At 37.8% G+C, this 27,453-nt stretch overlaps 2 protein-coding genes and 2 long non-coding RNA genes across 4 annotated transcripts; all 4 read left to right on the forward strand.

The window, feature by feature from the left end:
* Positions 1-205: 205 nt before the first annotated feature.
* On the forward strand, positions 206-1,122 carry LOC145643443 (high affinity immunoglobulin gamma Fc receptor I-like). Its single transcript, XM_081694696.1, has 3 exons — positions 206-444; positions 608-853; positions 956-1,122. Exons 1-3 carry the CDS (start codon positions 279-281, stop codon positions 1,090-1,092), a joined length of 549 nt encoding a protein of 182 aa, XP_081550822.1. The 5' UTR covers positions 206-278; the 3' UTR covers positions 1,093-1,122.
* A 153-nt stretch (positions 1,123-1,275) lies between these two features.
* Positions 1,276-1,798, forward strand: LOC145643457 (uncharacterized). Its single transcript, XR_014115858.1, has 3 exons — positions 1,276-1,400; positions 1,483-1,524; positions 1,733-1,798. It is a non-coding gene; the product is annotated as an uncharacterized LOC145643457 (long non-coding RNA).
* Positions 1,799-3,394: 1,596 nt separating this feature from the next.
* Positions 3,395-6,607, forward strand: LOC145643453 (uncharacterized). The gene is made up of 4 exons (XR_014115855.1): positions 3,395-3,456; positions 3,978-4,049; positions 5,535-5,604; positions 5,853-6,607. It is a non-coding gene; the product is annotated as an uncharacterized LOC145643453 (long non-coding RNA).
* A 17,027-nt stretch (positions 6,608-23,634) lies between these two features.
* Positions 23,635-27,453, forward strand: LOC145643441 (C-type mannose receptor 2-like). Its single transcript, XM_081694694.1, has 4 exons — positions 23,635-23,669; positions 23,750-23,970; positions 26,438-26,600; positions 26,842-27,453. The coding sequence occupies exons 2-4, from the start codon at positions 23,767-23,769 to the stop codon at positions 27,198-27,200; spliced, it is 726 nt and encodes a 241-aa protein (XP_081550820.1). The 5' UTR covers positions 23,635-23,669; positions 23,750-23,766; the 3' UTR covers positions 27,201-27,453.

The following is a 27,453-nucleotide window of genomic DNA, read 5'->3' on the forward strand; positions in this document are numbered from 1 at the left end:
AAACACAGAAATACCATCATTTAGTTATTTTAAAATACTGTAGAGTATGAATGTCTGAGTATTTTCATGATCATTTACATGATCAGTTTCCCTATAGTACAGTGAACATGTATGTGGCATTAGTTTAACAGTGTTGTGCAACATTTGATTTGTCTCATTTGGCAGGTGTGTCTTCTATAGTCTCTCTGATCATCATTCCTAACAGAACTCAACACTTCAGTGGTCACTCTCTCTCACTGATCTGTAAGGACCAGAGGAACTCTACTACATGGAGAGTCATGCAGTACTCACATGATAGGAGTGTGTCAGACTGTCCATCAGATAGGGGATCAGTTACAAGCTCTACATGCAACATCAGCTCCCTCTCCACAGCCCATACTGGAGTGTACTGGTGTCAGTCTAAATCTGGAGGGAGCAGTAAACCTGTCAACATCACAGTGCATGGTGGGTCTCCAGTCATTTTTATCACAGGAACCATAGGACTATTGATAGAATATATTAACTTTGCTATATTTGTTTGTAGTATTAGATGAATAATATTTCATGCATGTGAAAATACCTGTGTTTGTGGTCCCCATTTTATGTTTTCTGTGTCTTTTTTTTACAGATGGTGATGTGATCCTGGACAGTCCTGTACATTCTGTGACTGAGGGAGATTCTCTGACTCTACGATGTTTACTGAACAAAACACCTTCTAATCTCATAGCTTACTTCTATAAAGATGGATCACTCTTTCAGAACCAGACCACAGGACAGATAACCATCCATGCCATCTCAAAATCAGATGAGGGTCTCTACTACTGTGAATACCCAGAGAGAAGAGAGTCACCACAGAGCTCGGTCTCAGTCAGAGGTGAGAAATCCATGTCATGAGATTTGATTTATTTTACATTATTTCAGTAAGCATAAAGTGCTCTGAATGTCAATTCAAACTCATATCACTTTGCTTCCACAGTCTTAGGTCCTGGATCCAATGGTGTAATAGTTGGACTGGCTGTTGGACTCAGTTTAACCTTGTTGCTCATTATCATACTTATCCTGTTCCTGAGCTACAAGAAGAACAAAGGTTTGAAAGCATCCATTTATCTGTAGCATATGACAATTATATACAGGCTATTTAAAGACATGTTACTTCTGTACACCATGGTGGATGTGCTCTTGCTGTCAGACACTTTGCCAATTTACAGGATAAAAAGTATTTTTATCCCTTTTCCATTAACTGTTAAATGAAAATTAGCAGTGATCCTATTAACTTTACGACTGTTTTACTGTGTGAGGAGGTACAGGATCTCTGTCTCCCCCTACTGGACATCAGGAGAACACTAACCAGACCACGGGCCAGAGGCAGAGTTGGACTGGGCCTGGGAGCTCTCTTTCAGGAACCTCACTGCTGCAAGCAGGTTGGTCTGTTTCTACTGAACCCACCAGCTTTTTGTTCAAATGAACACTTTTATTTACACGGCCTTCTTTCCTCTTTACTAGGAGGTGATCTGATTTATGCCAATGTTGGTAACAGGATTACAGGTAGAGTTCACCTCAAATAAATGGTTAGGTTTGTAATGATTTTACTGCTTCATCCAACAATGACACGTATGCACATGCTGTGAATAATAAAACAAAACACATAGGAAATAGTAAGAACTCTGCATATCCGCAGTAAGAACACTGACTTTTTGCTTTTCTGCTTATCTAAACTGACTTCTAAATATCTGACATCTGATGTTAATGTCAGATAATACATTAACAGGCCCAACTGATGGAACTTACTCAAAAAAAGAGCTGAAAAACTTGAAACTTCACAGTAAAGGTACATACCACCTAATACAAATTATTTTAAAAGAACACAAGACTGAATGGAGGGACATTTAACACTGTCTCTTTTTTCCATACAGTACCACACTAAATTATGAACTCTATTTTTATTATTGTTATTGTTATTATTATTATTATTATTATTATTATTATTATTATTATTATTATTATTATTTTAAACAGATGATACTATGTATTGGTCAAGTGTTGTGGTTTACTCAAAGGTTTAAAGCAAAAAACCCAAAAACAAAGGAATAAAGACCAATATCAACAATTTTACTACAATTGTGTGTGTGTGTGTGTGTGTGTAAGAGAGAGAGAGTTGGAGAGAAACTAACAGATTGTATCTTGCAGACAAATATACCATCAGTTGTTGGATGTTTGGAATTTGCCCTTGTTTTATGAGCTATAAGGTTCACATGACTACTATAATGTTAATACATGTTTTTTACCATCATCAATAACTGTAACCCAGGGTTATAGTTCATTTAATGATTGTTGACAGATTATTCACAGTAATGTCTGTTTGATGCCGGTATCAGTCACACTTGATGTACAGTATCTGTTTGTACACACCTACCAAAAATTAAATATTTCTCTTTCATATAGTAATTTTCACGTAATTATGTATGTAAAATACATATACAACAGTTTATAAGAATACAAAGATAACAGAAATGCTATAAATTCTCAAAACCGTCCTTAGTCTAAATACCTGAGATAATTATTTATATTTAGCAAGGTAGAGTAGATACCAAGGGATTTATATGAAACTGGCTCCTATGCAGATACCCCAGGAAAGGAAGGTACCTCTACTGAAAAGGACAAGCATATTAAAGTGATTAGCCTAATAAATCACCAGTTAACAGAACCACAGATTTCAGCTGAAATACATGCTTTACTGATCTCTAGCAGGGCAAAAGTCTTGGGCAAAAGAACGCAGCCAATGCACACTAGAACACTGGAAATCTGCTCTTTGGTCAGATGGCAGCATGTGTGGTCTGCATTGTGAAACATTTGGGAGATGATGTAATTGTGTTGTTTCTTCCTCCTCTCACAAACTCTCACTGAAATCTTTCACTTCTCTCACTCAAACCTCTCACACCTCTCACTAAAACCTTTCACTCCTCACAGCCAAACCTCTCACTCCTCACACTCAAAGCTGAACATTCTTCTCACTCAAAACTGTCAGTACAGCATGTGCATGTGATATGGGCCAAAAAATTCCCACCAAATCTGATTTGACTGCTATGACTTTGGAATATTTTAGGGTTTACAGTGTAGCTTGCAGGTGCACAAAGATACTTTAGCATATTTATTTCTCCTCTGGACTCAGTAATTCCACTAATTTACATGTTGCAGCTTTAAAAGATTATGAAATTAGAATGAAAATGAGGGAAAGCAGTTTGTTTCCTCTTTAATAGATGCTGGTGCAGGATCCAGTGATGTGACTTATGCTCAAATTAAAATGAAACCCAAGAAGAAACCAAAACAAACAGGTGGGGCGATGGGCTTGTGTATGAAATATATATACCGTGTTTTTTTTGTGGTGAAAGCTAATGCATGTGTGTTCTGTACTGTTAGAGAAGACCAGGGAGGGCATTGATGTGATGTTCTCAGAACTGAAACAGAAGTCAGAAAACGGTAAGCAGTAGAACATCACAGCTCTGCTTCATAAATGCCAGATAAAGCAAGAAACTGGTTTTATTAAACACTAATTTACTTTTGCTCTTTATTTTGTATCTTGGAAATGTGTAAATTTGTCAGTGTTTCTAACAACATTAGTGACAAAAGTGGCAACAAAAGTAGTGAAAATGTTTTTTATATACTAAGTGATAAGATGCCAATGGAATCTGGACAATATAGAAATTCCTCGGAAAAACATGATCCATGTTTTCTCTGGCCTCTGGGAAATTATAGACCACACAAAACACATCATTGTAATTGGTTAAGGACAGTAGTTTGTATTGGGTTAAGCTTTATAGTTAATGAGAGTAGTCTGTGTGGGGTTAAGCAGTGAAGTGTCTGCCTGATGGAAGACTACAGGGTGTGACTGGAGGCCTGTAGTGTGGGATGTCTGAGTAATGCCCTGCAGAGTTCTTTAAAAGGATTATGATGGTAAATGATTGTGGGGAAAGAATGAGGTTATTTTCTCTCTTTCACAGATGGTGTAGAACCCAGTGATGTGACTTATGCTGAAATTGAAATGAAAACCATGAAGAAACCAAAACAAACGGGTGAGACTGAGATTGAAAAAGTGTATCTGAATATACTCTGTTGTGAATCATAGATTCACTTTTGCATTTAATAGACCAAATGCTTCCAGTTCCTGTAGTGTTAAAAAAGTCACTGTGGTAGCTGTTCCATAAGATGTTACTTTATTGTGTGAAAGCTAATTCATGTCTGTTGTGCACTGTTAGAGAAGACCAGGGAGGGCACTGATATGATGTACTCAGAACTGAAACAGAAGTCAGAAAATGGTAAGCTTAGAACATGAGTGATAGAGGGCAGTGGTAGCTCAATGGTTAAGGTCCTTGACTTGTAATGGTATGGTTGACCAGTTGCCACTGTTGGGCCTCTGAGCAAAGCCTTTAGCCCTCAGTTGCTCAAGTTGTACTCAGTCATAATTGTAAGTCGCTTTGGATAAAAGCATCAGCTAAATACCATAAATGTAAACAGCTCTGCTTCATAAATGCTGGAATGTGGTGGTGGGCAATTGAACACTGAGCACCATTTAAAATGTATTTATTTACTTACTTTTTTGCTTTTGAAGAGAAAAGTACAATAGTCACAATAGTAGCAACAAAACTAGTTAAACTAAATAAATGAATGTAAACTCACTGCTAGGTGATGGGGGATAGAATGTACACTGCTGGGTGATGGGGGGGTAGAATGTACACTGCTGGGTGATCGGGGTAGTGAGCATGAGGGGAAAAAGATGAGACTGTCAGTGTGTGTGCTAATATACTGATATGTCTATATACATATGAATGTCTGTTCTGTTGGTGTGTGTGTGTGTGTGTGTGTGTGTGTGTGTGTGTGTGTGTGTGTGTGTGTGTGTGTGTGTAAGCAAGAGAAAAAGTATGCATGTGTGTGTTGAGATGCCTGTGAATAGATGTTGCATGGTGCTGCTCAAGGATGTACTGCACCATAATAAGCTCTACACCACTGTACAGCTGTATGATCTTATCGAGCTGTGCCCACTTTCTGAAAACTCCAAAGTGTCTCTCTTTGCCCTATGCTACTGCTGCTAGGGTAGCCAGCATTTCTGCTTTCTGTGTGGGGCCCATAGCAGCCCATGCCAGTAATATTAAGTGGCCCCTAATAAACCTAGATGGGCTTCATGGGATGGTGCAGCAAGAAGGAAACAAGCATTTATTGGTGACTTCTTGCCAAGAGTCTTTAATGGGTGTTTAATAATATAATACATGAGATGCTACATTAATACTAGAACAGAGAATACCTAAGGACAAACAAGAAATAGAAACAGGGTTGTAGAGAGCAGGTTGGTGGTAAGTTTTAAGATCTTTTAACAATAGAACTGATATGTGCATTAAATTAATAAAACACAATTTTTTACCAGGATTGTATTATGTGGAATATGAACAAATTTCAGAGTCGTATATCCCATTTCAACAATGTTTTGCTCACTAGGGGGTATTCTGCAGTGTTTTTAGACATTGAGTCAGTGTAAAAGTCTTTGCATTCTACCTCTTTTCCAGGTGATTCCAGTAAACCCACAGATTCAACATATGCTCAGGTTAGCAAAAGGCACAGCAAAAAGAATAACAGGTAAGAGTGATTAATTACAGACATGTTGATAAGACAGTTCACTAGCAATTCCTTAACATTTCCTAGATGAGACTGTAGGGTATTCTTAAAGATGTGCCTTATAAGACATTTCAAATTAACATTTCAAATGAACATTTTTCTCAATAGCTTAAACACTAAGGTTAAGCCATTCATGCAAACACCATAAAAATGTATGTTTTTCTAATTTATGTGTGAAGAGACCTTTGTAAAGCATCTTTCTCTTTTAGGTGTCTGAAGAAAGTGCAACATTGTGAAACTTAAATCTTCAATCTATGATAAATGTAGTTTTTACAGGAAATGTTGTTCCCTTCCTTGTGGTGTTGCTGTACTCAAGGTTTTCTGAAGTCTAGCTTGTGGCTTTAGGGGACAGGAGGGACCAGGATCTGAACTAAAGAGATATTTAGGCTTATACTCTGTAACTTTGCCGAAGATGTATCCAGTTTACATCATCTAGTAAAGATCACTTGATGCTACTGAATATTTTTGAATAGCCACAATCAAAATAGTACAATTAAAAGAATAATCATTTTTAAAAGGGTGATAACAGTACAAGGTGCATGCTCATTTGGTATTTTTTATGGATTTTTTACATTTGAATTTCATTTTTATAAATAGATTTTTCTGTTATTCTAATTTTCTCTCACCATGAACGTCCTAATGTTTTATAGTCTGTTTTGTTTTTGGCTTGATTTTTACCCATATGCCTAGCCAAATGTGAAACATTTAAGTCATGGCTCACATACCGCACATTGGTCGTACGCTATACATTTGATGTAAAATTGTAATTCAATATTATTATATATCATTATAACTTATTATTGTAGCCTATTTGTTTACTTATGTCTTTCTTTCATAAATGTTTGTTTGCTATCACAAATTTTTTTTTATTGCTATTAAAAACCCATTATCATTCCAAAAATAAACCTCTATAGGACAAAACATTTCTTAACATGTACTGTATATGTATGAGTTTGTATGACAGGTCTATTGGTCCACTCATTATGTGCGCCCCCAACATACAGCTGGTATGTTCAAAAGAGCAAATAAATAAATAAATATAATAAAATCTTACAAAAATGTAATTATGAATTTCTCTTATGATAGCAAATTTATAGTTATCATGGTTTAATAAAATATTTATTCAAGCTTTAGTTTTATTTTCTAATTAATTTAAAATGACAATTTAATCTGCATTAACTACATTAGTGTGTGTGTATTACACACACATATATGTGTATATATATATATATATATATATATATATATATATATACCCTATTTTTTTTATTTGATTTTTAACTTGTAACAAATTTACTTAAGCAGTGCAAAGTAAAAATGTAATGCTTGAGGATTAATGCACTGAATTAATGCAAAAACATATATTTTCCCAAACACAAAATTATTAATGTTCTGTTCTTCTTCTGCTATGCACTCATAAATGGTAAAAATATTCTCATTGGCTTAGCAGCTCTTCGCTTTATTCATATTCCAAACTAGCTCAGTATCTAATCAAATGCTGCACTTTGTTAAGAAATAGCACTTCGGTATCTTTAGCAGTGCCAGACAAAGAGCACTTAAAAAACATTCAGGGAATTTCAAAAGCCAGTAGTGAAAAGTCAAATATATTTAAATGATTCTTATGAAAATCCTAATTTTAACTACAGGATGGTGTAATAAACTTAACAAATCCTTTGTAGAGGGCCTTCAGTGTGAAATATTATAGAGTTAGAAAAAATGACTCCAGTCCAGGAGATCTGCTGCCTTGCAGAGTTTAGTTCCAGCACATATGATTGAGCTAATCATGCCTTTTAGTATTATCTGATTATCTCATTAGTAGAGCCAAATGTCTTGGATCCAAACTTCATTTTCCTAACATATAAGAGCATGCTGTGTAGGTGCAGCACTATGTGGTAGCTACACCATCAAGGACACAAGACCATACAGTGGTCAGTGAACACAGCAAAGAGTATCATCAGCATGTTTTTGTCCTCAGTCAGTATACATTAAACACTGCAGAGCCACCAGCATTGTAGAGGACCCCTCCCACCCCTCCCAAAGATTATTCACCCTATCATCTAGTAGAAGGTTTCGGAGTATCCGAGCTATCTCCACTAGAATGTGTAAGAGCTTTTTTCCCTCAGACACGCATTGGACTATTGTTCAGTAACATTCTGCTGCTACTTTATACTGCATACACCAAATCAAGCCACACTGCACAGACTCTTTATAATAGAATATGTTCTTTAAACCAGTATACCACACTGTTTGCCATGTTGCTGCCAATGATGTTTACAGTAATTATGTAGTCAGTACTGTGTTTTTGCACTGTCCTGTATCCTGCACTGCAAGGTGCCTTTGTAACTGTGTTTATTGTTTTATCTCTGAACCTTATGTTGCATGTTGAACGATGAGTCCTGGAGGAATGACATTTCAGCTATGGTATACCCGCAAATAACTTAGTCAACAATAAAGGCAAACTTGACGATATGCTTACATAAGACTCTAACACTGCATGTATGAATGCAATTTTTCATCAATGGTGATGTTAAATTAAAATGAAACATACACATCTCTTCCACATGAGTAAGTGTGAAGTTTCATGCATAGATGGGTAATCCTTGTCATGTGCACACACCCATTAGGCTTTACAAGGTTTGGCAGGTAAAGGGTCCTGTCTTGGTGTATCTGTGTTGAATGGCAGGCAGATTAAAGGACAGCCAGGGTCCTACAAGTGGGGGTTCACATTTAAGTACTTGCTATAAGTTGGCGCTAGCAGTAGATGCCGTGTGGATATGGTGCTATGAGGGGGTTGTGGGGGCCTCGTGTATGCTGAACATGGCTGAGCACTATTAGGGCATCTTTCCCTTTGGTAGCATGGAGTGTATACTGCTTTGAGACTTTGGAGTAATTTGCATGGTGTATTTTGCTTTGGTCCTTTTATCAGTCCCTGGAAGTTTGTAGTAGTTGAGTAGCTTGTGTCCTATGAATTCTCAGTCAAATGGCCTTATTGCATTGTGATGTGTATTTAATAAATTTTGCATATGCTTATTGTTTTCTCTTAGTCCTTTTTGAGCAATATGTCACCAACCACTACATTTGCCTGTGAAGAGGTCATGTGACCTCACCACTCTTTGTAAGTTCCTGTGGCTGACATCATGTGGTTGAGACCACTGTACCAGGAACTGATGCAGCTGTACAGGATTCTCTCCATGGTGAATCGGTACAAGTCAGTGAAACTACACACATATTTGTTTGTCACTTTGTCCCATACAAGCAGAAGTCCTGTTGAAGAAAAACAGTGATAAAGGGCAAGTGAGTACCTTTCAGGAAATTCATCTGTGGAGGTCTGTCTCTTCTTCTTCAGGTTTCCTACCTATATGCTTACAGTACTTAAATGTACATAGTGACATAGTGGCACTTGCATAAATCATATCACAATAATATACTCCTGTTATTAATGTTTTAATTATGTTCTATTAGTATATGTGAGTTGTGCAGTATAACTGAAACAGTCTCCTCATACAATTTCCATTCAATAAAAAATTAGGAATTTGGTTTAGGATGCCACAGTTTTTATTTGTGAAAAATATGGTCATTTGTCTCAAATAAACATATGGGTATTTAGTATCTTTAAAAGGTCAGTGAAGCCTGCTTTGATACATTTAGTATTAACTTGTTATTCTACAAGATGCAGATGTGGTGTCACTATGATGCTCTAACGTGTGAAGGACCATCTGATCTATAAAATCTATAAAATCAAACTTAGGTCTGTTATCCCAAGATAATCAATACGGTATATTGATCCACATGTACAAACATTAAAATGAACATTTAAGTGTAACAGGACAGCTATCTGTGTGTCCTTAGAATAACCATTCCATCTTTTACTTGATAGCTAGATAGCTTTGGCTTTTACTAGATAGATAGCTGTATAGGTTGCTCAGACTCAAAGAGGGTTTGAAAGCAGGAAGACAGAGAATATGAGAGGGGTAGCAACTTTCTGGCTGTTGAGAGTAAAGCTTATAGAATCCTTACAAAAGCGCCACCCATTTTACAAGGAAAGGTATGAAATTTTGCTGGAACAAAATTTGTCATTTATTGGACTTTGGAACAGTCTTCATATTGCATACATGGAAGTGTAAAATTAATTTAATTAGCAGAAGATAAGAGATTGAGGGTTCCTTGGTCTTTAAGCAAACATTGGTATTAAAGTTTCAGAGAATGAAGGAATATGAAATTCTTTATAGAAGAAGTAATGCTCTACTCTATCCAAAATTTTAACCAGAACTTTTATCTATGTTGTTCCATAGGCTACTTGTCAAAGTTTTAGTCTTACCACTCAGATGTCTAAAGGAAACTGATACATTTGCAAAGTGGAAATTCAATAAAAATGTGATTGCTTTGTATAGCAATGCAGAAGTTCATGAAATTTGAAAAGCCAGTTTAAAGGAAGATTACATGTAGATACTGCTAACAAACAGTTGAATTTTCAAGATCCTTGAGTCCAACAATACTATGTGCTGTAATATTCTCTTTATTCTCTGCCTTTGATTGTTTCACTCATTTTGTTTTAGCTCATTTTGAGACATTGTGATACTGATACACCTGTGAGAAGTTGTTCTTGCATTTGCATGGGGTTGTGTTGTGAGGGCTGTCGTACAGATGTTCTCACCTCTCAGCCTCCTCAGCCTCTTCATATCTGTTAGTGTCCTTCATTCTGGAGCTCACATGCTACAGAGAATGATGTTATCTATAAAAGGAATTGATCGCTCTAAATAAAATAATAATAACATTTAAAAAAATGTAATAATTATTAATGTGGTTGTGATTTTCAACTCATCCCAATGAAAAAGACAGATACGGCAAAAAAGACATTTTCCTATAACTATTCATACTTATTTAAAAATGTTTAGCCTCTTAATAAACATGTTAATAAGAAAACGTTTGTTGTATAGATAGATAAAAATGAAAAATGCATGAAATATTTATTTCATAATTGTGAATAAAATATTAGAACAAATTAGGACAAAATGTATTAATTCTCCTTAAATCATAGATTGTGGGGGTTTAGACAGTATGGGTTTTTATAGTGCTGCTATTTGTGCCTTTTCAAATACCTACAGGAAACAAGTATATATTATTACCCAGCAGATCCACGGTGAGTGAGCGAATTAGTTTTTTTTTTACCTAAGCTGAAGCATGAGAAAATGGTCATCTGCTAGCCACAAACAGCAATGAGAGCCCTTCATGGTGCTTCTTAGTCTGGTACACTGCTTCAGGACATGTGCCTTTATGTATGCTGTACATCAGCTAAGGCACATAATGACTTTCTGAAAGGACAAGGCTTTGTACAAAGTCTTTAAAAACTTCAGAAAAAAATGTTATTGTACTAATTTCTACAAAATGATACATAAATTGAAGATACTTAACAAAAAAATTTAGTTTTTAGTTCAAATGATAGCATTCGGTATACTGGCCATATCAGTAGGTTTCAATTCAGCTTTTATCAGTATCTATGTACTGTATACAATTTAGAATATGTCTAGAATAAGAAGATTGACGGACACACTAACTGGCACAGGCACAGACACCAAAGGGGACAAAATGACTGGTACAAACAACGTGACAGGGATAGACACAATGACTGGGACGGGTACAACATTATTTAACAAATTAACGCGTGCAGGTACGCCAGCGAGAGCTCTGGGCCCCAGTTGTTGGCTGGCCTGCAGTCCAACCCGCCTGTGGGGACTCGCCCCTCGTCGATTTGGGGGCCGGCCACCTTTGCTGTTCCGCCTCAGGAGGCGCTCCAGCCACCTTTCCTGTCTCTGGGGTGGGCACTGGTGCTGCCTCCTTCCTGCCTCTACGAGGCTTCGGGACGGGCGCACAAGTTCCGTGGTGTGACGAGTCGCATAAACAGAAACACACGTTTTATTTTCACATATAACATACACGACGTAGCACGCAGGCTAATGAGGTCAAACACCGACAACAGAGACACGTAAACTAATGACAATGAGGAGCAGGTGTGAGACACAGGGAGGGCGTACCAAATTGACGAACGAACACACACACACACACACACACACACACACACACACACACATGAGGAGATGTTCGGGGGGACGGGTCGTACTGTGATACATACGGGGTAATGTTTTTTAATGTGTTTTATTCTGAGCTCATTTGGCAGGGCCTTATACCCTCAGCAGTCCAGAATAAGACAAACCGGTTTGGTTTCTCTAACACGTTTCTGTATGAAGCATAAATTCTAGAATGAATGGACCCATACATATTTGAAAACTCACTAAGCTGTGCAGGTTAATGTCACCTGCAAAAGCCATACAACCATATCCACTGCATCACTTCACACGTCATACCTGTCTGTGTCAAAAACCTTTAATTACATTTTTTGGATTCTATAACTTTTTTTTTTTAATATTCATCATTTTTCATGACACATTTTATCTTGAAGTAGGCTGGATGATATTAAAAATGTAAATAAATCATATTTCAATAATCAGTATACAGTACATTGCCACCCTTATATTCTGTATGTCTTTAAGTTTGAAACATAGAATTCAACTTAATTTATGGTTATTGAAGCTACATGCTTATACTTTAACTGAGAACATAGAAATACTGTAGAGTTTGGCTGCACTTGTGTCTCTCACCAGCAAAGGGAGACATTTTCCAGACCTGTAATGTTACTCCTTTTTTCTTGAGGACTGCTTCCTCAATAATGACATGCACACAGGGATGTTTAAAACAAGCAGTGCTTTAATCAGTTAATTGCCACATATATAAAAGAAAGAGCAGTAATCTAGCACTGCTGTGATAATGTGATCATATCAGTTCATAATATAGAAAATTGTCTTGAACTGATAAAGCTGCAGCATCTCAAGAGAAGCCTCTTTTTCTCTCTGTACATTATTAATGCTAGCTGTGAACTGCAAGCAAAATATCTAGAACAGAGAAACAGAATTAATAGAAATGAAGCATCCCTGGTATATTAAAACCAATAGTACCTTAGTAAGAGCTCTCCAACCCTGTACATTAAAAGCAGAAAATAATTAGGCCTACCATAGCTCATACTTAGCATGTGGTCATACACACAAACTAACTCAGCAGTGCGCAGACAGCATTGTTATTTTTGATAAAGTGAAGAAGATAATTGTAACGTCTGTGATGTTGGCGGCTCAGAGGAAGCGAGAGGCGGGGTTGCGAAAAAGTGCTCTTTATTCTCCATCAGGCTTTCAACAATGGATGCACTTAACAAAATACAAAACAGAAATAATAATTTTCTTCAGTTGAAATGCAGAGACTCTTCTTGACTGAAGTGTCGTAGGACCACTAATGTGCCGCCCCGTCTCCTGGGATCTGTGGGTTTAAATAAAGGCCGAAGCAATTAAGGAACAGGTGAACACTAATCAGTATTCTGGAGACTGTGAGTGGGGCAGGTAAGAGGTTTGTTCCCTAGCAGGAGTGGGCGTGTCCCTCCTGCTAGCCTGCAGCTTAATTCATCGTTAGAGTTCAGGGCCATAAAGAGATATTTGCTGATTCTCAACATCCTTTTATTCCATTCTTTGATATGCAAGAAAAAACATACCATTTAGTTTAATTATAAAAAAAAACCATCATTAATTTAATCTTTCCATTTTGTCTCCTCTTATTTCTTGTCACTGATTATCCTTATGATAAAGTTATTTTCAAAATCATTATTGGTAACTTGTATTTTATTAATGTATTGTAACGTTTGGAGTTGTAGAAGGATGCGGGGACAAGGCATGATGAAACAGATGTTTATTTAACACTTAGATGTAGCACACCTGCTATCTTCCAAACACCAACAAATTAACAATAAAACACGACACTTATATATACGACAATTACATACAACAAGCATCAGGTGAACGACACAAGAGGGCGTGACAACAGACACACACACCTACACACGGAGACGTTTGCGGGGGGGGGGGGGGCGTACATGTATAGGTTTATGCTTAAGATAATCACATGACAAGTAGGCTTTCTGTTTTTGTACCTTTGAGGTATGCTAATTTCTTCCTTTTTAAATATACAGCATTTAGCTGACACTTTTATCCAAAGTGACTTACAATTATGACTGAATACAACTTGTCTCAGTGCAGGTCACTGGATCAGTCATTTCTCTCAGTAGACTGTGTGAGTCTTCCCTAGTACTGATTAGCACAGCAACACTAAACATACTGGTAAACTCTTTTTAGTTGAATATCTATGTGTAGAGCTGTTAACTGACATGTGAAGATCCTCCTTTTGTACACTGATGTAGTACTTGTTCTACATCCATTTCACTCAGTGGTGATTCTCAATATTCAGTCAAATTTCTTATCCTTTGTACATATTTTTATGTTTTTGTTTTAGATTTTGATTATTTTATGTGCTTGTTTACATAAATTTATAACAAATAAGATTATAAAAAGCTTATTATTAATTAAAATGATTTATATTCTCATAACCCATATTTGCTGTAATCATTCTGCATAATTGTTTAATTAAGTTCAATTACAGAGGTTTTTCTATTGTTTGGGTGTGAGGCCCAAGTGCCGCAGGGCGCGGAACAGGACGCACAGACTCCCTTGACCTGGTGAAACATTTAATAACATAAAACACGACCGACAATGGCGGCACTCACACATAGGGACTATAGTGAACATAAGCATACAAACAGTTTGAACACTAACAGAGACAGGGGTATTTTAACATTTACATCAACAGAAACATTGGCGATGACATTGACATTAACATGAACATTAACAATGACCAACACTGAGGCATGCACTGACGGGGGTTTAAATAGACGGACAAACACTCAATGTTAAACCCCATGCAGGTGTGGGCCATCACAGGCATAAATATAAAATAGTTATTTTTAACTTAAATAATCAATCAGCGGAGAAATCCTGCTTTATTAAGCATCCTCCCATTTCAATGCATTTAAATGTTTTTAATCTTGTACACTGTTTAGTCTTAGATATTTCAGATAAACTGACTGAAACAGAAACAAACCCTTTAATAAATAATGTACTTTTTTTAAACGACTGTGATTAATGGGCCTGCCTGCAGCAAAGGAGTATATACTATATGCATTAATTTGCCTTTTGCTATCTAGAGCATCATGTAAATTGGTATCATAAATAAAGCAACACAAACACACAACACAGACAAAGCACTGTGGTAGAGCTACAAGATGGCACCACAGATGGTGACACTGGTGAGGAGCTCCTTCATGTTTTGTTTGTTTTTCTGGATTTGTGTTGTCATATGTGAACCGAACAAATTCACCTACAGTGCAGAAGCTTTGTTAAATATCAGGCAGTCTATGCCACAAGGATTCTTCATTTTCAGTTTGTTTTTATATTTCAGTCAGCAGGGCAGCTGCCCTATTCAGTAGACACAGACACAGGCAGACACACAGATGGGGAAATTGTGCTAGAGCCCAGCATCCCCATGGTGAACCTTCACTCAGCCTGCCCTGAAGGTCTGCGAGGAAGATGTGTGATTCCTCTTCAAAAAACAACAATTGAAGAAGCAACCTGGCCCTGATGGAGCTTCACCTGCTTGTCTATGGCCTGCCTGGACCAGCTTGCACTTGTCTTTACAAAGATCTTCAACAAATCACTGGAACTGTGATTTGTACCCTGCTGTTTCAAACACTCCACAATAATACCTATACCCAAAAAAGCCACCATCACTGGATTGAACGGCTATAGTCCTCTTGCCCTGACCTCTGTGGTCATGAAATATTTTGAGAGACCAGTACCGGTACTGGTACTGGTACTGGCTCATCTGAAGGACATCACAACCCCTCTGCACATTGCCTACCAGGTCAACAGGTCGGTGGATGACGTGGTGAACATGGGGCTTCAACTAATTCTTCAGCACCTTGAACACCAAAGAACTTATGCAAGAATTTTGTTCTTGGATTTCAGCTCGACATTTAATACCATCACCCCGGCTTAACTACTCAGCAAACTGATCAAACTTGGAGTGCCAGCCTCAACTTGCCAGTGGATCACCAACTTGCTTACTGGCAGAAGGCAGCTGGTGAGGTTGGGAAAGTTCACACCAAAAACCTAGACCATCAGCAAGTGGGCCCCCTAAAGCTCCCTGCTGCTTTTCTTGCTGTACACAAATGACTGCACCTCCATGCAGTCAATCTCAGTCAACATCCTGAAATTTGCAGATGATACCACAATCATCAGTCTCATGCATGACGGTCATGAGTCTGCTTACAGAGGGGTGGTGGACCAGGTTGCCCTCTGGAGCATCCACAATAACCTGGAGCTGAACACAGCGAAAACAGTGGAGATGACAGTGGACTTCAGTAGAAGTCCCTCGACCCTCTCTACACTCATTATCCTTGACAGAACTCAGCAGTGGAGTCCTTCAAGTTCCTGGGTACCACAACCAAGGACCTGAAGTGGGACAGTAACATCAGCTCCATCATCAAGAGAACCCAGCAGAGGATATACTTTCTGTGTCAGCTGAGGAAGTTCAACCTGCCCCATGAGCTGATAGTCCTGTTCAACTCTGCCATCATAGAATTTGTCATCACCACATCCATTACAGTTTTGGGCAGCTCAGCCACCAAGCATGATATCCACAGACTGCAGTGCATTATCAGGTCTGCAGAGAAGACCACTGGGGTTAAGATGCCCACATTGCTATATCTGCTCACTTCCAGAATCAGGAGGTGGGTGGTGACAATCAGAGCAGACCCATCTCACCCCAGATATCACCTGTTCCAGCACCGTCCCACAGGGCAGTGCTTTAGCTAAACGAGGATCACGACAACCCGGCTAAAAGAGAAGCTTTTTTCCATATGCCATCAAACTCATGAACAGTTGAATACCTCAATGTATATAAACTCCCCATAACATGCATAATCACACGACTAAACATTTCATTTTTAAATAATTAAACTAAATGGCATGTTTTTTGTTGCACATCAAAGAATGGAGTAAAAGGATATTGAGAATCAGCAAATATCTGTTTATGGCCCTAAACTGTAAGGATGAATTATGCTGCATTGCTTGTGCTCTGTGTACATACTGTACTTTGCTTTATATTTGACGCTAGTTTACATGATAGTTGATATTGCAAAATTCAAAAGAACATGGATAGACGTACAGCAGTTACAAGCATTATACACAACTATTGTACAAAGTATGCCAGAATATTTAGAAAGACATTTGTTTCCAGTCTACTCCACAGTTCATCTGTGGTAAACCTATGGTATCTTATTAATAATTTATTTATTTATTAATAAACAATAAACTTAGGATTGTCACGGAATGCTCCCCCCCCACGAGTCACATGGTATGGCCCACCGTGTGCAGGGGAATTTACATTTGTTGCCACGCCCTCCATGATGGCACGCACCTGCAAGGGGTTAATGTTGAGTGTTTCAACCCCTGTCAGTGTGGGCCTCATTGTTGGTCATTGTTAGTGTTAGTGTAATGTTAGTGTCAATGAGTGTGTAACCACTGTTAGCATAACCCCACTAACATTTGTACTATTTTATGTTGTCGTTGTTACTGTTTATACTATTAGTGTGTTCCTGTCTATTAGTCTTATGTGTGAAGGCCACGAGTGTCCTTTATGTTTCATGTTATTAAATGTTTCACATCGTCATAGGAGTCTGTGCACCCTGCTCAACGCCCTGCGGCACTCGGCCCGTTACAAGGATAAGTTTATTAATACGTTTTTTAATAAGTTTTAATAGGATTATTAAAAACGTTTACTAAAAAACGATTATTAAAAACTTTCAGTACCCTGAAATAGGAGGTCATTTCTCCAAGGAGTTCTCCATTATTGAAGGGTTGTTGAAGTAAAATAAATTATGTCTCACATCTGGGACAAGAATGGGAATTGCTAGGACCTCACAGTCTCCATATCCAATTGTCCATTCAGAAACCCTTCCGTCCACCCACAGAACACAATAAGTTCTAGTTCAAAGTTCAAAGAGGTTTTATTGTCATTTCAGGTATATACAAGTACCCAACAAAAATGAGACAATGTTCCTCCAGGACCATGGCGCAACACAAAACAACAGTGCAACAGACAACATGCTACACAAGTGTAAACAGTTCAATATAGTGCAAAATGTCATTAAATAAACATTAAATGAACAATAACAAATACAGGACAGGACAAATACAAAATGAGTAGACAGTGCAATTATTTAGTACAGTACACAGTACTGGGCATATGTAAAGCAAGTTGTGCATAGCAATCAGTGACATGCTACCCTGAACATAGCAGTCATCGGTAGCAGCCAGAACAGTTCAGCATACAGTGCTGGTTTAGTATAGTACTCTAGCAGCAAGTAGGTAAATGTGCAAGACTGCAACAGGAGTGCATAGTTTATTTGTGTGATGTTTGACTTCAGCACTAGTCTGATGCAAAACAATGTGTGAGTGTGTGTATAGATATGTATGTATGTATGTACGCATGTATGTGTGTGTGTGTGTGTGTGTGTGTGTGTGTGTGTGTGTGTGTGTGTGTGTGTGTGTGTGACTGTCTATAAGCATGTATAAAAGTGCCCATTTTAACTTGTGGAGAGAGAGTGAGAAAGAGAGAAAGAGAGAGAGAGAGAAATACCATCTCTGAAAATGTATTCAATGCAAATAGGTCCGTCAAAAGCTAGTGATAATAAAACAATAATATCTGAATTACTTGAAATCAGAGAGAGAGAGAGAGAGAGAGAGAGAGAGAGAGAGAGAGAGAGAGAGAGAATTACCACCTCATAGGCAGAGCCCATATGCAGTATACTTAGACTGCACAGTTGATGTTCACTGTGTGTGCATAAAACCGGATTAAATTGTCCAGATGTCATCATCTGGGCTAGAAGGGACTTTGCTGACTGCTCAGTGATTTCTTTCACCGAGACTTTGCTGAGACGTAAAACCAACTCAGGAATTCTCCAGGTTGGTTTCTCTGTTCATGGTGGATCACACCAGGGGCTCGCTGAAAATTATCATGGATGTCATGGAGCTCCAAAGCTTTCCAGATTCTCAGTGATTATAGACCAATATGCCAGTAGAGCTATAGAAGATGCTGTTTCACTCTGCCTGCACTCTTGCAGCGTCTTGAGGCCCCATGAACATAGGTCCATGTGTTAGCTCTAGATTACAATCCTGCCTTCGGTACTGTATGATGAGGGTGTCGGTGCTGAGTAATCCCTTTAGCTCTGGATTTTAGACATTTTACAACCAGGTTCTTGCACTAAATATTATCACACAGCTTATTTTACTGATGTTTTTAAACTGATTGAGACTCTGGACATTGGGCACTTTTGAACTTGTGAATGTGAGTGAGTGAGTCAGGGCCTTGTTCCCTGTATTCTCCCTTGTGTCATATATTAGCATACATATAGTTTGAATTATACATCTAGTGATGCATTTGGACACATCAGTGATGTTACCTGGGGTCACTGTGTGTTTCAGATCTTTCAAACATCAAACAGGTCTCCCAGGGAGGAGACTGTAGACCTTACACAGAGTGTGTAGGCCTTACACCTCGACTATAGACCTATCACAAACACCCAAAGACCAAGGTACAAATCCTCTTCAGTCCACCTCTATGAGCACACAGACACACTTCCTTTCATTTGCCTAGTCCATCCTCTCCTGCACAGTGTCTGGTCTCAGGGTGGTCTCTGTAATGGTCTCAGTATGGTCTCTGTAATGGTATCATGGTGGTTTCTGTAATGGTATCATGGTGGTCTCTGTAATGGTCTCAGTGTGGTTTCTGTAATGGTATCATGGTGGTCTCTGTAATGGTCTCAGGGTGGTGGTCTCTGTAATGGTGTCAGTGTGGTCTCTGTAATGGTCTCAGGATGATTTCTGTAATGGTCTCAGGATGGTCTCTGTAATGGTCTCTGTAATTTGCCCTCATCTGTCAGTCATGTGCTGTTCCTAAGAGCCCTACTGTTGCCTGTCTGGGGGTGGGGCTTCCTCCCTGCTCTGGTAATAGCCAGATACTGTTGTATTTGATGTATCTTAATTTGCATTTTGGTAAATGCAAATTTGTGTAAATAGGCATCAAAAATTGATACAAAGAAACAGTTGTAGGGAGCTTAGTTATAAGAACAGAGAGCAAAGGCTAAACACAGCAGACCCAAGCACAGACTAATAGAGGAGCTACACAATCAGTTATAGGTAAGAAAATACTTTTTAAAAAAGTTTATATATATATATATATATATATATATATATATATATATATATATATATAAACAGACATCATTCTAGATCTACACTATTAATTCATTTTATTTATTCATCCTGCATGTATACACCCACACCTATATGTACATTTTAGTTGATGTTATATATTTATTTATTGCTGATTTTTAATTTTTTTTAGTTTATGTTAAATGTATGCCATCTGTGTTATACATTACTAGATCAATGACGTTTAGTACAGTAACTTGGCCCATTCCATTTTTTTAAAATACTTTGGAAAACTTGAGTACTAGTTTACTGCAATGAAAAAGACAGTTGTAGATGCAATCAAGTAAAAACATGTACTAAACATTTTTAAATGAACTTTCTTAAAGTGATTCAGTGTTTATGAAATGCAGTTTTGTGGAGGTCAGAACACTGAACAGATTAGAGCAGGGGTTTTATATATTTGACACTGTGAGAGGATGAACAGTTGATGTTCAGTCTGGCTGTCCAAGAAGGACTCTAACTGACGCAATTTTTTTCAAACATTAGACATTATTCAAACTACTGGATAACCTTTCAGAAAGGGTGTGTGGTTGTTCTATACGCATGGAAAATTCTATAGTGGTGCATCAATACTCATTTGCATTTCTGGAACTTCATGTAAATCAGCATGTAAAAAGGCTGGAGAAGTAAAAAGAATGAAACAGTTGTACTGGACTTACATTAATGTAAGAGGGGAAACCTCTTCTGTACAGTGGTCTTATATTAGTGTAAGAGGGGAAACCTCTTCTGTTCAGTGGTCTTATATTAATATAATAGGGGAAACCTCTTCTGTTCAGTGGTCTTATATTAGTGTAAGAGGGGAAACCTCTTCTGTACTGTGGTCTTATTTTAGTGTAAGAGGGGAAACCTCTTCTGTACTGTGGTCTTATATTAGTGTAAGAGGGGAAACCTCTTCTGTTCAGTGGTCTTATATTAATGTAAGAGGGGAAACCTTTTCTGTAAAGTGGACTTGTACAGTGTCTCTCAGAGGGGCTTGTATAAACAGGTGACAACAAAAGGTTCAAGCGGCTTTTAAAACTTTTTTATTGATTAAACACAACAGGCAGGCAACACCAGTCTCATCCATGCTAGCTCTCTTTATGTGATGAGAACAAGAATCTTTTCTATTCTCTCTGGCCCCTGTATACTGACTCAACTATTACCCATTATGCAATAAACAATAATAAACCTTTATGTAGATTATCTTTAATTACACTAAACAAATAACTGCAGGAGACATATCAAGACTAACAGAATCATTTGGATTGAATTGGTGACTGTGGGATTTTAAGTGATGCATATTTTCATGTAATGTGATTGTCTTTAAATAGCATCATTATATTCTCATTAGGAAGATATAAATTGTATCTTGCTTGTTAATGAGTGTATGTTTAATTTCTACATCCTTTATGTTTTTAACTCCACACTCTTGGGTTCTTCATTATTTCATTCTTATGTCAATGTCAATTTCATCTTCCGGATCAATATCCTCCTGAGCACAGAACTTTTTATTTTCACTTTAATGTGGAGGATTATAATATGTAAAATAAATGGAAAAAGGTTCAGTTTATTTATTTTAATTTTCAGGGTTTAGTGTGACAAAAGTGTTTGGACAACAAGTTGCAGGCAATATGATGCATGTGCACAAGCCTAAAAACCTTTCCATATGATTCTTAAATTTGATTCAAAATTACAGACAGACATTACTGACACTGAAAATGCAAATTGTAAGAAACAGTGACTATAGAGATACACACAGAGCAAGATATGAGGTCATAGTCATGAGTCATAAAGTAGTGATTCTAAAATATGAAGTCACAGGTGTGATATATAAATATGATATTTTTACTTTTTTGTAATTTTAAGGAGTTAATTAATATTCTGTTTTATGAAAGATCCTCTTATCAGGGTATATTTACTGAAATATATTTAATCATAAAACTTAATTTGTCACATATATTGCAGATAAACTGAATGGGTGGGAACCAAACTCTTTAGTAAATAATCTGCATTTGTTTGTGTCTCCAGTGAGTCTACATATGTGTGTTCATTTGCATTTTGTTGTCTACACTTCATGCAAATTAGCATCAAAATAAAGCAAAATACTGTAAGTGCACAGAGAAAAGGCGAAATACTGCAGGACACAGACATGGAGTAACTGGGAAACTTCACAATCGGTAAGAGGTAACAACTCCAAACATACTAATACTAAGCTCATATAGGTTCTGATTTATTTAATTAAAAAAACACCTGTTCTTAACATTTCAGAAAGGAAAAAGGTAGTAGCTGTTCATGAACATACTGAAAGTTCGCTAAAGGAGCAATACTGACATCGGATTTATGGCTGTTCTATACATTGAATACTGACTATGTGAATTTTAGTAAAGTAACAACATGCTCCCACTTCAGTCCTTTAGTGTTTTAGAAACTCCTAACTGCTGCTGTGTTGTTAAAAAGTCACTACAATCATTTAAAATGAAAAAGCAGAATTTCAGGAATAAAATGTTGGAATAAAATGTAGCTGTTCCTCACTTAACAGGTTAGAAGATGGGAAGTCTTCAGTATTTCTGGTGAAGTAACGTCCTATTGAGATTAGTAAAAACCCTGACCATCTTTGAGGTAGATACAACTATGTAAGCTACTGAAAATGATCAGGATCAGGATATTTTATTAACACAGTTTTGAACAATAATATTTCAGACTAGTGAACTGGATAACTTTTCAGAAATCGCTAATTTTGTGCTTTCAGTAACATAGGGGTTTATCATTTATTTAATTAGGTACTGCATTTCTGGAACATTAAGCTGGCATCAAAAAGTTCAAGAGATTCTAGAAATTCTATAAAGAACTTTAAAGAGCGTAGGCCATTTCTTCTTAAATTTCAGGCTAGAAAAAGAAAACAATAAATGAAATTATGCATCATTAGGGTACTAATTAAGGTGCCAGGAAAATCCTACAAAAAATATGGTAATTTGCTAAAAATTCTGGTTCTATATGCCAAGCATTCACTCACTTATGCAAAGCAATTTCAAAGCAAATACTAAGAAACAAGAAACAGCATCTTTATACTGATCAGACAGTTAAAGCAGAACACAATAAAGTAATATTTAAAACCACAAACAGGAATGTGTAATGCAGTTTTTGTTTGTGTCCTTTTTCCAAAACGATTCTGTTCCATTTTAATCAGTTGTTTACAAACAATACAAGTAATCAAACTAAATGTCACATTAAGGCCCCTCCCCCTCCTCAAAAGTCTTCGTGTGTGTTCGCCTGTGTTGCCACGCCCTGTTGTGTCGTCCACCTGTTCTGTATTATATGTAATCGTCTTGAGTGTATATATGTCTCCTGTGTTGTAGTTGGTGTTTAAGGTGTACAGAGCATGAGTGTTGTGCTTTATGTGTCTTTCGTAGGTGTAAAAAACGTGTTTGATCGTGCCTCTTCCCCGCATCTTGTTTACCTTGAGACGTCACACTAAATAGCTTTCAAATCTGGTTCCTTGTGATTTATGCAATCAGAATTATGGGAATATTAGAACAGAAATGTCTTTAGACTTTAAATGCTTTTAAACACTTCCTGCTGGAAGTCTCTGTAATGTTCCGACATTCCTGATAGTGTTTTTAAGTGTCAATTGTTCCTGTGAATGACCTTTCCTTTGACATCACTGAAATGAGATGCTGACGAGAAGGATTGATCAAAGTTGATTACTGTTGTTTAATACCTGAATCTTCCACACCTTGTGCTCCACAGTCATGGGATCATCACTGCACTTCATCCTGCTTTTCTCAGGTCAGTGACAGTTTTATCTCCAAAACTCTCATGTTTCATAACTGTTGTGTCCTGCTCATGGGAGTTTTTGATTCTAACAGGACTGTGGGCTCTAGTCATGTGTGTGACTCGCCAGTTTTATGTGGTGGAAGTAAACAAGACGTGGACTGATGCTCAGAACTACTGCAGAGGGAATCACACTGATCTGGCCACTACTGAGACCCAAGAGGAAATGGATACTGTACTCACGCTAATTAAAAAACTGCCAGCAGCCAATTACTGGATAGGACTGAGACAGCAAAGTGACCAGAACAAAAACATTGTAAGCAACTTTTAATAGAATCACAATAACTATATAACAACAATGCAATGCACATTTAGATCTCTTAATGGTTCTTAATGGGTTAAACCCCATTGAGTTAAAAGCATTGTAACATCGTTATAATAACATTATAATTCCTTTATCAGTACAATGTAAATGTAGATGCTCTCTTAATGGTTTCTATTGTGTTAAACCAAAAAATAATTGAAAAGAAGAAGTAATTCTAGGGAGTGAAGGTTATGAAAACATGAGTCAGGTGTGGAAAGTGTGTAGAATGATAGGTTGATTCAGAACACAAATGCTATGAACAACCGTGTGTATTAGACAAGAATCACAAAATGGAAGAGTAACATGTAACAAAGGGACCAAGCTGGGTCTCTAGTCAGTGTTCAGTATTTACCACATACACTGTAGAACTGAAGGACAGTCAGCAGGTGGTGATCAGCCACAGACAAAACAAATAAACAAAACCCAAACTCCTGTTCCCTAAGATCAAGTCACAAGAAATAAATAAAATACTTAAATAAAACCAAACAGAACATAAATAGATAGACAGTACAGTGTTCTTACCCAGCATGTGTAACATCTGGGCCGTGTACATGTTGTATAACATGTAGGCACACCCCTGGTAAACTGCACGTTTTCTCTATTACCTGCTTACACTTACATAGTTACCATGTTAATAAAAGGCTTTATGCAAGTCTTAAACTCCAAGGTGCTTCCTTACACAGGAAAAAGGCTTAGAAATTGTGCTAGTGTGTGTACAGTGTGCAATGACATCCCCTAGGCAGAAACAACACAGTCTGACATTTGACTCTGGCTATGTTCCAAATAGCCTAATACATATTGTATACTACATACTGCACTCAGTATATGTAACGGTCCGAGTGCTGCAGGGCAAGGAGCGGGACGCAGACTCCCTTGACGGTGATAGACGTTTATTGACATACGCTGAAGACAATGGCACTCACAAAAATGGTGCACACGAACGCAAATAACTCAGAACTTTGTGAATTTAAACACGAACACTAACACAGGCTACGACAACGTAAGAATGACAAAGACGCACACAGCAGCAACGGTTTAAAATTCACAGACATTACAACACTAAAGCATGTGCAGGTGTGCTCTGACAACAGGGCCATGGTTACAAACAAGACTAACACTGAACTCCTACTGCATGTGGCGGGCCAAAGCATGTGACCAGGGGGAAGGGGAGCATTCTGTGACAGTATATAATATGTATTAGGCTATTTTGAGCATAACCAGAGTCAAAATGTCAGACTATGTACATCAGTAGTACATGACAAAGATAGCTCTGGTTGCATGGTGGAATATGTAGCCGGAGTGGTACGTTATCTGGGTATCTTGCATACTGAAAACATTTATTTTGTGATAATCTTTCAATGTTTTTATTGTTTATTGTATAACAAACAAACAAATAAACAAAGATGTTGTAAGGTGGGCTTAAACCCAGCTCAGCTGGATGATGATGATACCAACAGCCTACTGGGTGAGCAACCACACTCTAAAAATGGTGGGTCTGTGTGCAGAACAGTTAGACCTTGGATCAGGTAAAACAAAAGGAAAAAAATTAAACACCACGCCAAGCGTGGAAAAAGGGAGAACAAAGGACACCACAGGAAGAAATGGCAACCCTGTTGCACTGGGGAAAACTCAAACTAAAACTTCCCAAACAAAACCAGAAAACAGGGAGCAATTTGAATGGCTAAGGGAAGCCTTGGGAGAGAGACAGACTCAAGAGGGAAAACTGGAGAGGGGAGGGGATGTGTAAAAACACGAACACCCTCACAGACAAGAAGTGAGGTGTAGCACGAGGGTTCACAGACCTCAATACCTGAAGTTACCGGCTAGGAGCTTGACTCAAAACTTTAGCAAAAACCCAGCACTGGGTCACTGGGCTTAGATAAGATCTAGCCCAGCTGTTGGGAGTTAAACCTGATTAGTGGTATGGTTGACTCGAGGCCTCCCTCTGGTGGCTGGAGGGGGCCTCAGCCTGGTGCCAACCCTTATAGATGTTCCTGCAGATCTTCACAGACATGTTCATTTTATTATTTGTTTCCAGTATAAATTGGTGTTCAGTCATGTTTACTGCCTTTGTGAGCATTCCTAGGTAACTGATCAGTTAGATATTTTTCTCTAACGAATTACGTGCTTACTGTATCTCTCAGACATTTTACAAAATTAGCTGTAAAATAATATAAGATAAAATAACATTTTACATCAGTAAGGTTCAATAACTGGTAGCTGAAGAACCTTTTAGGAAAACATTGTTCAGTCAATTTACACCTGCAATTGTAAATCCTGTTACAACCTCAGTATTTAAACAGCTTATCACTACAATCCCCATGTGACTGCAGGATCACTGTATTTACTGTGTTTAATGAGTACTGAGAGTGCAGTGTTTATAAACATGTACTGATCAGGTATTAATGTGTCCCTACAGACCTGGGTCTGGTCAGATGGGAGTAACTTCACATACAGTGACTGGGGCTCTGGGGAGCCAAACAACACTGGGAGTGACAACTGTGTGCAGTTATACAATTCACAGTCATACAAATGGAATGATGCAGGCTGCAATTATTCATGTCCATTTATTTGCTATAGAAGTGAGTAGTCCTTGATGATTAAATGCAGTACAGCAGTTTTAGGTCCAACACATTTTTAAAGTTTGTGTTTGGAACGGTTTCACTCCCACACTACTTCAGTGTGAGTAAACCAAAATATTGGATTTGGACAGAGCTGAAAAACAAACAAAAAAACATGTAGAATAAAAGTCCACCATATGTACAACTATATGTGCATTATTTAAAAATCTAAAATGAATCGTTCGTTCTCTCCCTGCTGTAGAGATCCCACTGATTCTGATTAAACAGGAGATGACATGGAGAGACGCTCTGAGATACTGCAGAGAGAATCATGTGGACCTTGTGTCTGTTCTCACTAATGAAACTCAGGAGTGGGTGGAGACCGTCACTAAAAATGTCTCCACTCCTAATGTGTGGTTGGGTCTGCGTCACACCCGCACCCTGGGCTTCTGGTACTGGGTGAGTGGAGAGTGTATCTGGTACCAGAACTGGGCCCCTGAGAACAGGACAGGAGTGGAAGACTGCAGCAATGGAGAGAGATCAGGAGCAGTGCAGTCTGGAAGTAAGCAGTGGGTCAGCCTGCCAGATACTCAGAAACTCAACGTCATCTGCACCATCTAGTGTAGGTTACATATTTATCTCTGGATAAATAGATTTATAGTGGAAGTAATGCTAATTACTGTCTGCTATTGTAATAGACCTAGAACAGGATGCAGGTTGATCCTCATTATTTAACATCATATCTATTTATAGATTTTTATTTTAGAACACGATGCTGCACTTTTCATATATATGCAGAATAATTAAAGTTAATGGTCATAATAGTGCTACTCTACCTATTGAGTCTGTCTTCCTGAAGATGGATAATATTGCA

The sequence above is a fragment of the Electrophorus electricus genome, chromosome 13 (genome assembly GCF_041902795.1).
Source record: "Electrophorus electricus isolate QZ-2024a chromosome 13, ASM4190279v1, whole genome shotgun sequence".
Taxonomy (NCBI): domain Eukaryota; kingdom Metazoa; phylum Chordata; class Actinopteri; order Gymnotiformes; family Gymnotidae; genus Electrophorus; species Electrophorus electricus.

What these genes read in the sequence shown, in the direction of transcription:
- LOC145643441 (XM_081694694.1), top strand. Translation starts at nt 23,767, where the DNA reads ATGTGTGTGACTCGCCAGTTTTATGTGGTGGAAGTAAACAAGACGTGG. An exon ending in GTGACCAGAACAAAAACATT is followed by an intron (nt 23,971 to 26,437) that starts GTAAGCAACTTT and finishes GTGTCCCTACAG; the next exon opens with ACCTGGGTCTGGTCAGATGG. An exon ending in TCCATTTATTTGCTATAGAA is followed by an intron (nt 26,601 to 26,841) that starts GTGAGTAGTCCT and finishes TCCCTGCTGTAG; the next exon opens with AGATCCCACTGATTCTGATT.
- LOC145643443 (XM_081694696.1), top strand. Translation starts at nt 279, where the DNA reads ATGCAGTACTCACATGATAGGAGTGTGTCAGACTGTCCATCAGATAGG. An exon ending in TGTCAACATCACAGTGCATG is followed by an intron (nt 445 to 607) that starts GTGGGTCTCCAG and finishes TTTTTTTTACAG; the next exon opens with ATGGTGATGTGATCCTGGAC. An exon ending in GAGCTCGGTCTCAGTCAGAG is followed by an intron (nt 854 to 955) that starts GTGAGAAATCCA and finishes TTGCTTCCACAG; the next exon opens with TCTTAGGTCCTGGATCCAAT.